General features: G+C 39.8%; 1 protein-coding gene across 1 annotated transcript in view; it reads right to left on the bottom strand.

The window, feature by feature from the left end:
- The window catches only part of LOC147321604 (sodium channel protein type 3 subunit alpha-like), a 270,039-nt gene that overhangs the window by 21,776 nt on the left and 235,700 nt on the right, over positions 1-12,563 (bottom strand). Inside the window, exons 25-27 of the mRNA XM_086305639.1 lie at positions 12,506-12,563; positions 7,814-7,936; positions 2,054-2,329 (exon numbers count right to left, since the gene is read on the bottom strand). The exon at positions 12,506-12,563 is cut by the window's right edge and continues 116 nt beyond it. Of these exons, the coding sequence (XP_086161765.1) occupies positions 2,054-2,329; positions 7,814-7,936; positions 12,506-12,563 (457 nt within the window). The remainder of the gene's footprint in view (positions 1-2,053; positions 2,330-7,813; positions 7,937-12,505) is intronic.

Raw genomic sequence — 12,563 nt, 5'->3', positions numbered from 1 at the left:
CCCGTTCTCACTCCCGAGGCGTAACAACCTGATGATTTGTCACGTCCCGCAGCGTTCCTGAGGAATGCGAAAGGCGACCTTCGGCGTTGTTATGGTACATGCCAGGTTATGGGTGAAATACAGTCAAATGACGCTCTCGCGGTAAAACACGGTTCAGCCATGTATTGCAGCCCATGTATTGTTGGTTGCCCAGAAGCGTAACATGTTGACGATTTGTCACCTAGCGTAATATATTACGCCTCGGGAGTGAGGACGTGTTGTTCTGGAGCTATTAAAGACTGGGGAAGTTGAGGAACTGGAGGGAGAGCGGGGTAATGAAAATATGTAACTAAATTTGGGAATGTATAAAGTAACCTCTACTGTTTTTATTGTATTTTATTTTATATATATATATATATATATTTAATTTTTTAAGTATAATTTTTTTAATTTGTTTTTGTTTTTTGAGTGTCTTGTGTTTTTATTGCTTTCTTACTGCCATATGTTTAAAGTGTTTGATGTTTATGAAACCAAAATTCAATAAATATATGTTTACAAAAAAGAATTCATTCAATGGTTTTCCACTGATCATGTTTACAGACAGAGTGAGGTGCATGCATGAAAACGCTGCCAACAACAAAGCCTGTTCGTTGGAAATAACTAATCAAAAATATGTGACTCTAAATAAATTCATGTCCGGAAACACAGATGAAGATTAACGGCTGTGACTGACCGTGAGAGGTATTATTTTTTTAATAATAACCTCCCAACAGATTTTCAATTATTTTTCCGATCAGTACCTCCCAGTTATTCACAGCTTATGTGTTACTTATTCAAATTGCAGTTTGTGTACCTGCCACTTACTGTAGGCAATGTGAGGTTTAAAACTGCTCTCATAAATGACAGAGAAGACAGAAGGCTGTGGAACGACAGCAACGTTAACAGGACAAAGAGAGGCAGGCAGAGTGGACAAGTGGAAAAGACAAAAGCAAGAGCAATGAAGAACAGGTGTGGGAGGAAAATTAAGGCGACAAATTGATGAAACGAAAAGACGAGATCAAGAGAGAGAGAGAGGGACGGGAGAAGCGGAAAAGTCAATCCTCCTACGGCATGTGGAGGAGACTCTCAGCTTTAATTTGTTTTGAAGGAGAGGATTTTTCACTTTGTGCCTCGATTTCTTCACTCGAACCTCTTTGTTTCCCTCAAAGCTTCACACAGGCGCCGCAATGACAGAATTTTGTTCTTCGTTTTCATCTGCGGCTCTGCCTCGTGATCCTGTTTCAGTGGGTGTGTGCTAGTGATTGTTTTGCACAGCTGCACTGAGATCTGTAGGGGGTAGAACTTCCCAGGGAACGCGTCTTCAAACAGGACATATAAAAAGAGTAAAAGAACCGCGGCTGGCGTGGCGAGTCTGAAAACATCCTACACATTTCCTGTCGTGTCACTCTCTCCAGGTCTCTGGGTCTGAATGCATTTTTTGAAAACACAAAGTAGGCAAGGAAAGCTGCGACCCACGCCATAAATAAAGCACTGGGGGTGCTTTTAGGTGTCTAATAACAACTTAAAAGTGACCTTTGTGAAAGGTCACATAATGAATCATGACTCACTGTGCAGCAAAACCCCAAGCTGGCATCTCTCTTTGCCAACTGTGAAAATGGCTTTTAAAAAAAGTGCTCCAACTTTTTCTCTCTACAGAGCACAGAAGCACAGGCAGCGGTGGGAAATGTGGGAAACTTCCATTCTGGCCTCATTATGCATGATAAGTCTGTGCATATTCACCGTGCATCATAATTATCTGGCTACCTTATTAAATTAATGCAAACGTGAAAATGTTGGCCAAAGAGCCGCTACTAGAAGCTTTCTTTTATTTAACTAACCAGGATCTGTGTGTACATCTGTATTTTTATACCTTAGTAAAAGAGAGAACCTTGGCACACGTTTGACCAGTAAAAACTGAAAATAAATCTTTCATGGAAACCAAAGAAATCTAAGTACAAATTTGAAAAGCCAAAAACAAAAAAAGTGGAGATCATAAAAGTCTCTGATTCCAATAAGTAAACATAAAGTATCTTACCACTTGCAGCAGGGCCAGGTACCCGGCACCCACGTTGTCAAAGTTGACCTTGACTTTGCTCCAGTAGTGCGTCGAGGTGTCGTTGTGGGTCTCGCACTGCGACTTATTGGTGATTGCAGAAGCGTCGTAGACTTGGCCCGTGCTGTTGACGCAGCGGCCAAACTTCCCGGCAAAAAGGTTGACGCCCATGATGCTGAAGATGAGCCAGAAGATGAGACAGACCAGCAGCACGTTCATGATGGAGGGAATCGCGCCGATCAGAGCGTTGACCACCACCTGCACGGAAACCAGCATTCATACGTACAGACAAACCATTTACATGTGGTCTCTAGTTACAGTAAATGTTAAGGTTTCAGTGTGTTGCTGATCAGGTGGTGGCGGAGCAAACCAAAATCAACATGCTCAAACAGATGGATGAACCCAGAAACTGATCAGAGACCAGAGTTAGACCAGACAACATCAGTGTTGCCAACAATGAATGACCACCTGACCAACACATTAATTTTAACAACACAGCACGCCATGCAGTTGGATGATAGACAGTATAAAAGATGGACATGTAAACTGTGAGTCACCCATTGGTTCATCAAGTCCTGTTTTGAACCCTCAAGATGAGCACTGGCATTTTAAAACTGGTGACAAGTGATTGGTGTATCTGACTGTGAAAGTGTATAATCCTCCTTTGTGACACTTTTCATGGACCAAAATGTACAAAACCGACTTCATTTCCCCCCAATATGACTACAGATGAGCGACCAAGCCTATAAACTCTAGGGGTGCAACGATACACAAAATTCATGGTTCGATTCGATACTTTGGTGTCATGGTTCAATATTTTTTTGATACAAAAAAATGTTCATGCCTTTTTAATTTGTCATTTATTAAAATTATAAATATATATTTTAGCTCAAAAATACAGTTTTTAAATTTAATGTTGCTGAAACAAGAAAATAATAATAAAAAAAAATCTATCTGATGGAGAAATCAGTCATCTTTGGAAAAGAGAGTTTATTACAGAGAAATGTCTCTTTCCAAAATAAAAGCTCTACTATACGCTTCTTCTGGGCTATATTCTCAGCAGCATATTAAACATATCAGGTCCCCATAAGGAGAATCCTGTGCTAACGGCTGTCTAAATGACTCGGGTAAAGTTTGTAGCATGCGTGCTTGTTGTTTTTGTCTGCTTCCACTTGTCTTTGCACTAGGATGATGTCGCTGTGAATGTGCAGTCATATTCGTTGTGTTCCCACTAGTGCTGTCAGCGTTAATCTCGTTAAAATGACGTTAACGCCATAACGCGGCAAAACTCCCTTAACGAGTTACCGCTGGACGGCGTCAACACGTTAACGAGCTAACTGCGCTAACGCACTAGTTCCCACCAATTGAGCATTGCGTGGCACATCCGACATACTGTTTTACTTTTGTCCATGACTCGCTTACCTTCAGGGTCATACGTCACATGAAAACCAAGATAGTTCCAAACGCCAGATCTGAATGAGGGTGGGGGAGGTTCAATTTGCCATGTTGCAAGGAGAGCTTAACTTCTGTCTTGCTAGCTTGCGCTGTGCTCAGTAGATCTGCACTCGACAGTCCAGCCTAGGCGGAGTAGTCGAACGCAGATCCACTGAGCTCTCAGCACAGCCAGCATCGTCAGAAGAAAAGTTGCTAAAATAAATAAAATTTTTTGTATTGTTCGATACATATGCGTACCGAACCGAAAGCACTGCATCGAACGGTTCAATACCGATACAAGTATTGTTGCACCCCTAATAAACTCATCAGGAAAGTGTTTATTTGCTTCACTTTGTGGACTCGGAGGCTACGTCCATCTTCTTTATTGTCTTTCAGTCGGATGTGACAGAGGAAAAAAGTGACAGTTTAAATTCGACGTTGGGTCGAGAAAAGGCTGCAGAGTTGTAAATCACTACGGTAACCATCAGTTGCTTTATTAAAGTATATTTCGTGACCAGTTGGTGAGTTGTTGCTTGCTGTTGCTAAGTGGAATTGGTCAGAAAGAGGTATACAGTGCTTTTCTTGGTCTTCTATGTGGAAGATCCTGACTCGCTGAAACTAACAGATGTACCACAAAATGAAACCGTTCACCTTTGAAGGCAAATGATTATCCCTTTGCAGTAAAGCTGGCATTTTTCATGATTGTGCAACCGATTTCATACAGTAACAGCCAGCAACTTCCAGCAACCATTCCCCAACCAGTCTGAGAATACTCATTTTTCACAAGCAACCTGATGCTGACAGCAGATCGCCAGCCTGTGAAACTGAGGCCTAATGCAGCATCCAACACATATGGGAGAGAACACAGTTTCTAAATACATACAGTATTTAATTAATGTGACATTATTTTACTAGTTAATCATTTGTGTTTTTAATTGTATGTCTTCATTTTTTTTTCAAGAAACTGACATTTTTCAACACTTAAAAATGTGAATTTCTTGAGTAGATTCATCCGACATGTTTATGTTGATTTACACTCTGGAATTATTTGCTAGCATTTCTTTACAACCTTAAAATCCCAACTTCTTTAAGTTACATTTAAGTGTGGCATTGAACGTCCTAATTCATTTTGGAGTTTTAAAATCAGACAGTGGATCTATACATAATGTTCACAGAGGTTTATGTGACGCAAACCCGACTTGAAGGTACTTGAAGTTTGTTTTATTTAAGGGTTGCATACAGATACTATGCAGTTCAGTGCAGGTTAAAGTGGTTAGTTTGCAGTGTTCTGACAAAGATTACAGTGATGCAGTATCGGGCTGCTTATATCTAGGGTTGTTACTAGGTTACATCAAATCTAGCAGACATTAATTTATATTTAAGTTGATGATGCTGATTAGATTCACCCGCTAAATTCTGCCTTTGACCTTACAGTGTCCACTGGTTTGAAACCAGCCATGCAGCTCGTGTGCCTTGTTTAGGTTGAATCCTGTACGTCATGATTTGATTTATTTTATCAGCCTTTTATAAAAAAGGAAAGGCAGTGTGAACTCACATGACTGTTTTCGCCAATTACTTGATGAGTCCTGACATGCAAGAAGTAGAAAATTCTGCTCCCATGTGAAATAAATGCAGTGCCATTAATCACTCGGTTCTCCTTCATTATGTGATTTTTATTTTTCTGAGAAATCCACCGTCCTGCTTCCTATTGTTGCAGATCTATAGATGGCGGTGAGTCAGCTTGTGTGTTTGGTCGTCCTCATCTGCACTCACAAAGCACATTTACGTCTTGTGTTTTTTTTATACCCAGAATGCCTTGCTGAGTAAGCAATGTGATGCTGAGTGCTGAGCATTTTTAAATTTAACACAGAAAATCATCTGTTTAGTCTTCCAGAGAGCGAGTCTGTCTCCTGCAAACCCCAAGCTGCTGTTTGATGAACCGAAGAGTTCAAGTATTCTTTAGGTTTAATAAAAAAACAATTATGTTATGTGTTAAATAATTGTTATGTTAACCCCAAAATTAATTCCATGTTTTTAAACATTATAAGGCCACATATTCTCTTGTGAGAGCTTTGATACATAAAAGCTTTCCTCATAAATTCCCACCATTCACATTGCCCATTTACTTAGTTTTGTAAGTTTTATGTTTGTTTTTCATGTTTTGAAATATATTTCTACACAAAAGAATTGAAATCAAAATTGTGAGAATGATTTTCTATGAACCAAATATAGTTTTGTGTTTTCTAAATTTGTCATTAAAGTCTGACGTTAGTCTTTTTGCAGGACAGGGGCGTGGTTTCCAAATATTTACCCACAGCTACGGCTAATATTTGAATGTAAGTGAAAGGAGTGTGCTGTCAGGAACATTCGTCCTCATTTCAGGAGACTGTGTTTGCAGGACACCGACTCTGTGCTATTCACAGTAATACTGGTGACAGAAACACAAACAGTAACTTGATATTTGTCTCCTGCTCACAAAGGCTGATGGACATAAGTTAACATGAAAGAGAAATCAGAAAAAATACACATCAAATTCACAGGAGGCAATAAAACAACACAGCAAAAAGAAAGAAAGAACTAAATTCAAAAGAAGATGAACCCGTCAGAGAGCAGGAAGCAGAGAGTAAAGTTTAATATGAAGTGACAGATAAGAAATGATAGGATGACACACGGTGAGAAAACACTGAGGGGATGTTCATTACAAACACACCTGGGCACAAACATGTCCTCACTTCAGTTAGTTGATTTATCTTCCTTTATATCTAAATAATTCAGTTCAGTCAGTAATTCTAGAATTTTCCAGAGAACAGATTAGCTGTGTTACACTAACTAAAACTGCTGTAATAATACATTTACTTTACAGTAATTTGCTGTTATGTGTGAATTACAGGCGAATGATGTAAATATCTTCCGTGAAAAAATATTTTTAGAAAGCTACTGTATTACACATTCTTTTTGTAAATTTAAATGTTTAAGTTTAATTTATTAATTCAGAAGCATTAACTGTGATCTGTTTATGGAGAAGTACTAAACTGTAAAAACAGTTTATACAATAAATTATAGATTTTTACTATTGCTTTTACTGTAATTTAACTTATTGATAGATCAGTTACTTTTTTCTATTTGAATCATATATTAATAAATCTAAATTTTGAGCCATCGGGCAGCCTGCACAAACTGTTAACTAAGTTGCCCTTCTTTTTTTCTTCTGATTTGTAGATCAATAATATGCAGCGGTATGAATCCCTGATGCGTTTTCCATTGTTGATCCGTTTTTCTCACCAATCAGAAAGCAGTACACAGTCATGTAAAAGTACATCCTTACTACCTCCATAGGACTTAAAAGAAGCCACATGCTGCTGATGAAATACACTTGATTAATTGATGATCATCAGTGTGAGCTCCTCCATAAAAGTGTGTATGAGTTAACACAATGCCACAATCCTTCCAGATGGGAATTTTTCGGCAAATAATTGCAATTTTTGGACACTCGCACTTTATGTAGTCCAGCGTTGATTGTCTGTTATATGTAGCACCATGGTCCCGGAGGAACACTGTCTCGTTTCACTGTGTACTGTACCACCGCACAAGGTTGAAATGACAATAAAGCCACTTTACTTGAAAATCAACCCAAGGTCAGACCGTGCAATGCTGCACTGACCACTTTCTGTTGTAACAAAATAAATTTCCCATGTGTGGGATTAATAAAGGTTATTTCATCTTATCTTAAAGAAACTGCAAAACCCCCAAGAGCTTCACCTTCTGCTTCTACATCTTCAACTCTACAGACCTCAGTAAGCATGTTAAATGTTAAAGTCCATTACAGCACATCAGAAAAACACTGAACTCCACCTGAACAAACCACAAGACTTCTGGATTTCCAATGGACAGATGAGATGAAAGTGGACAATAATCCCAAGCACGGCAGAAAATCTACAACAAATACCTTCATGTATACACACACACACACACACACACATATATATATATATATATTCTCTTATATCTCTTTTATTTTGAAATTTGTATTTATCGTCTATTTTAAATGCCAATGCCTATGTTATTGAAAAATTGCTAATTTGTTGATCATTATAAATTTAACACACTTTTTTTTGTATATTTAATGTGAACTATGTAACTGCAAAGAAAATATATGTAGAGGAGAAGCTCTTTTTTTACCCAAGATCTTTTACTTTTTCCCGTTTTTAGTGATAAATTAAAGCATAAGTGCACTAAATCCTTTGACATTCAGCTGGACTCTCGACATTGATGCCCAGATGTGTTTGCTTTGATAATACTGACTCTTACCCTCATGCCTTCAAATCTGGAGAGGGCTCTGAGGGGCCGCAGGGCCCGCAGCGTCCGCAGGGATTTGATGGCTGCTAAGTCTGAATAACCCAATGTGTTGGCTACCAAACTGACCAATGAGACCTGGAGGAGAGAGAGAGAGAGGACAGAAAAAGATAGGGACAGGAATATAGAGACAGAAGAAGGAGGAAGGGAAAGAAAAGAGAAGCAGGACAGTTAACTTCTATTCTAATGAAGGGAAAGTGAGAGAAAGTTCTGATCCAGGAGACGAAGCTGCAGTTGAATGATGATGCCTGAAAAAGGAAGGGTGATGGTTTGTGATCACTGAGCTCATGACGAAGGACTCACTGCTACAATTTTTTTTATCATTGTTGAAACCTTTCTCAGGTGAAGCTGCAAGCAGACAAGGAAATGGTTATTTTACAGACTCTTCTAGGAAGCCAGCACAAAGAACCGGAGAAATGAGAAAGAATAAATGTGTTTATTGATTGGTCGAGTGAGTCCTGAGTGATCCATGGCTTTTAAAACAAGACAATAAAGCAGACTGTTTTGTGACACTTTGATAAGCCACTGAGTGCTTATAGAGATGGATGTGCAGATCACTGAACGACTGCTTTAAACAGCTTCAGGGTTTATGTTTAGCTGTAAAAGGGATGGTTAGGTGTTAAACATACTACCTGTATCCACAACAGTCTGAGATATCACCTCTGATTAAAGCCAGGATGGCATCACCTCCCAATCAAACCCAGAAACATTTAAAGCCACGACACATATGATTTCCAGCACCGAGCAGCAGGTCTCAGGTCGGTCGAGCTGCAGGTGAACGCATCTCATTCTTACCCTGATACCAGCGAAGCGGGACACAGCCCGGAGAGGACGGAGAGCTCTTAATGTCCTCAGCACACGCATGGTGGTGATGTGGTCCACTGAGATGTACTGAGCCATCAGACCCAACACTGAGATCTACAGGGTTCGGTTACACAGTAAACAACAACATTTCTACACATAAATACAAAGTAGCTTCAGACTGTGCAAAGAACAAAAACATGATCGAAATAAAGGGGACGTCCTCTGCTTTTCTGTCATTTATAATTTAATAAGTAATGAGGTCGCAGCCCATGCTGTGAGCAGATAAGCTCCATCCACCAGCTATTTAAATCTTCAGTTTAAGATGGGCATCCAATCAGGAGAAAGTTGGCTTAAAGGGAGGGGCAGAAGCTTAAACAACTTGTTTCCAACTGAAGATGAGCTGACAGGCTGCAATCAACCAACAACGTCTGGGGTTGGAAAACTTGCAGATCCACTAATGTCCTCAAGTGGACATTACTGGAACTTTTCCATTTTTCTATACAGTGTATGTGTGCTACAACAGCACCAGTAAGACAAATAAGGATGAATTTGAACTAGGAATCATGCAAAGCTACTTCAGAGAATCCAAGAAGATATTCGAAATGCAGAGCAGGAACTTAGCAGAAAAGGTTCCCGTGAAAAAGTAACAGACATTTTAGCATTTCTTAAATTCTTACTCTGTTGTTTTTTGTTTTTTCTTACTATTTTTCCCTAATTAATTTCAGTTTAAGTTCACAATTCTTAATTTCTGTGTTAAGCTATGAGCCAATAAATAGCTACACTTACTTCTTACATTTCAAAATAAAAGCTTCTTAGAAAGAGAAAACTTTTTATTCAAGCAGTTTCTTTCAAAATAATGATAAAGCAACACAGCAGAGATAACTAAGTAATTTGCAAATAAAAAAATCTAAAGAAGCTAAAACTTTCTTTTGATTACTTTATATCATCTTCTGCTGCTTTTCTGCCCTCTAGTGCTCAAAAATGAAATCCTGAAGCTTTAAGCATGTCTCTCTCTTTCTCCATTTCCGATTGTGTTAATAAAACTCTGTTTCTTGTCTCATCTTTGCTTGGTTAGTTCGGTGACTCAAGATTTCTCCCTCTCGTTCCCCTTCAGGCCACTACAGTCAGATAAAAACGTCAGTGTCATTTATGAAGACGGCTAGGCGGAAAACACCCGGAGTGAGAGAGACGGGGGAGTGGGTCGATTTCCGACTCAGTGCATGCATATGTATGGTGTGCATCATAAACTTTGTGTGCCACTTGCCCAGAACACTGGAAGAAAGTGTGAGCGTCTAAACATACACATCTCTGAGTGTGTGTGTGTGTGTGTGTGTGTATGTGTGTGTATGTGTGTGTGTATAGGTTCAAAAGCCACGGCTGATTATTTGTCCGGAGGCTGTTTGAACTTCTTTCTCGCTCTCTCTCTCTGTGCCTCTCTTTGTCGCTCAGTGTCTCTCACTCTTTTATTTATAGTGGGAAGTTGCTGCACTAAGACAACAACTGTGACACTGCTGACAGTGAGAAATACTGAATCATTCTCTTCTTATACATAAACTGCACATTTAACATAGACCATGTTTAACATGGAGAATTTACACAGCAAGGGTAAAAAATAGATATGAAGTGTGATTAAAGAGTTCAGACAGCAGGTCCATCACAAGCGAAACCCTTCCCTGATTTAAATTTGGCAATCTCCTCTTCAAAGTCATCCTCTCAGGAATGCCCAAGAAGCTCCCAGCACCGCTGCTATTTTTAGATCTCTTCCAGGACGTCTCTGACATTATAGTTTCCACATTTGTGGTTCGCTTGGGTCCCTGTGACGTGACTCACTCACTGTCCATTGACGAGTTTGAATGCGAGAGTCTGAGCGGACGTGAAACATACCTGCCTGATTTTTGTGCCCATGCAAAAAAACGCGCACCAACTACAAATGTGCCCAGGCACCGAACCTAAAAGAAGTATTACTGAGGAATGATCACTCGGCCATCGAGTCTCCAGCTGTACGTGTCCACAACAGAGTATAATCCAAGCTCGCTACTGTGCACTCTGTGATTTTACTGTGAAAACCTGCATAGAAACTGACCTGAATTGTGTAAGGAAGCTCGTAGTGATGAGAGCTGAGATTTCGGCTACAACCAAACCTGTGCAACAGAATTTGTCCAAAGGAGAGGAGTCACACTGTTGGAATGCATCATAGAGGTACAACGGGACAGAATGAGAGATCTAAAAATAGATGTTGTACTGAAAGTCATCCTGAGGTTCACAAGACGATGATCTTGAACAGTCAAACCCAGGAAAGATGTTTGAAACCCTGATGTTAAGTCCCTGGAACATCTGCAGAAACTGAACTACAGACAGATTGACGTCCAGGAAACATTAAACATTAAATAAACACCTCAAACTGACAGTGAGTTTTTATCTCCGACATCGCAACAACATTTATTCTGGAGCTTTCTTCCAACCATGACGAGACGTAGAGAGAACACGTCCTGATGGTTATTGAATTTCAAAATGTTTGCTGGGACTTTAAATCAGGGGCCCGATTTTTAGAGGTCAGTCTCTGGAACTTTTTGATCACACTCTTACTTTTGCATCACAGCATTCATAGTGTTTCCCAAGTTGTAGACTAACAGGGACAAAATACCATCTATGACAACACAATGGATACATGCAGTCAATAAAATACTCAGATTACTTTTGTCTGTACAAAATACTTATTATACTTATTTTTTCTTCATCACAGTTTGCTGTCTGTCAAAATTAGGGATGGGTATCGTTTAGGTTTTATCCGATACCGGTGCCAAACCGGTACTTTTGAAACGGTGCCGGTGCTTAAAGAATGGAGAACAGAAACTTTGTCCAAAAACCTCTCATGTTCAGCTGTTTTTTGTAAAAAGATAACAATGTTAGCCTTTTCTGCAGCTATGGGGCATATATGGTATCACTCTTAGCTGGAAGCAGTGCTTAAACAATGGAAAAAACACAAACTTTGTCCTAAACCTCTCATGTTTAACTGTTTTCCACTTTTTCTTTGGTCATTTTAGCCTTTTTGGCCAGGGTGAAGGGAGTATCTGCCATCAAACAAGAAGACAGCCGCATGTAGCTATGATGATGTTTGCTAGTTCACCTTACCTGCATTAATGTAATAACCTGGTTAGCCTACTCAACGTAAATTACACACGAACAACATTAAGCTACTCACGCAGAGAAGAACGGCTGCTGCTGCATCATCATCCTCATCATTTCTGCTACACTGGCAGGGCTAGGGGCCAGGACTCTCCTCTTCGGATGTTGGGATGTTGCTAACTCCGGGTCTGATAACAGGCACCACACCCACAGTAGATGTGCTCGGTGTGAAGTCTCGCAGCAAGCTATCAAATACGGCGCATTTCTCGGCTTTAACAAAACGCTATGCGTCGCCAGGTGTTTCATCGGATTCGAGGTGTTACCTCCTTTGACAGTATCACAGTATCAGCTTAAAGCACTTGTTGCTGCTGAGTTTGCATATTTTGCTGTGAAGTACAGCCAGACTTTTGACCGCTTCGCCTTGGACATTTTTGATCCGTAGCTCTGCTCTAAAAGAACGTACGTATCTGGACCCGTCTCCTATTCTTGGAAAGGTAAAATGATTGGCTAGAATCCAAAGTGTATCACAGCTCAGAAAAAAAAGCACTGAAATAAAGCACCGAAATGTGCACTGCTTTTCAGTCTGGTTACTACCGTTTATGCCAGACACCGGTACCCATCCCTAGTCAAAATTTGTAGCCTTTTTGTGTCACCAACATAAAAGCTAAAGTGAGTGACTGGCTGATAATCTGATAAATAAATAAATCAATAACTTACATCAACGATGAGGAAGTCCAGCCAGCACCAGTAGTTGGTGAAGTACTTTTTGAAGCCG

Source organism: Aulonocara sp. 'chitande type north' Nkhata Bay, linkage group LG9, assembly GCF_057382095.1.
Source record: "Aulonocara sp. 'chitande type north' Nkhata Bay isolate Kocher_YH1m ecotype deep benthic linkage group LG9, A_spYH_male_GT1.1, whole genome shotgun sequence".
Lineage (NCBI taxonomy): Eukaryota > Metazoa > Chordata > Actinopteri > Cichliformes > Cichlidae > Aulonocara > Aulonocara sp. 'chitande type north' Nkhata Bay.
Note: the sequence above shows the minus strand (reverse complement) of the source record. Positions and strands in the feature narration are given on the sequence as shown.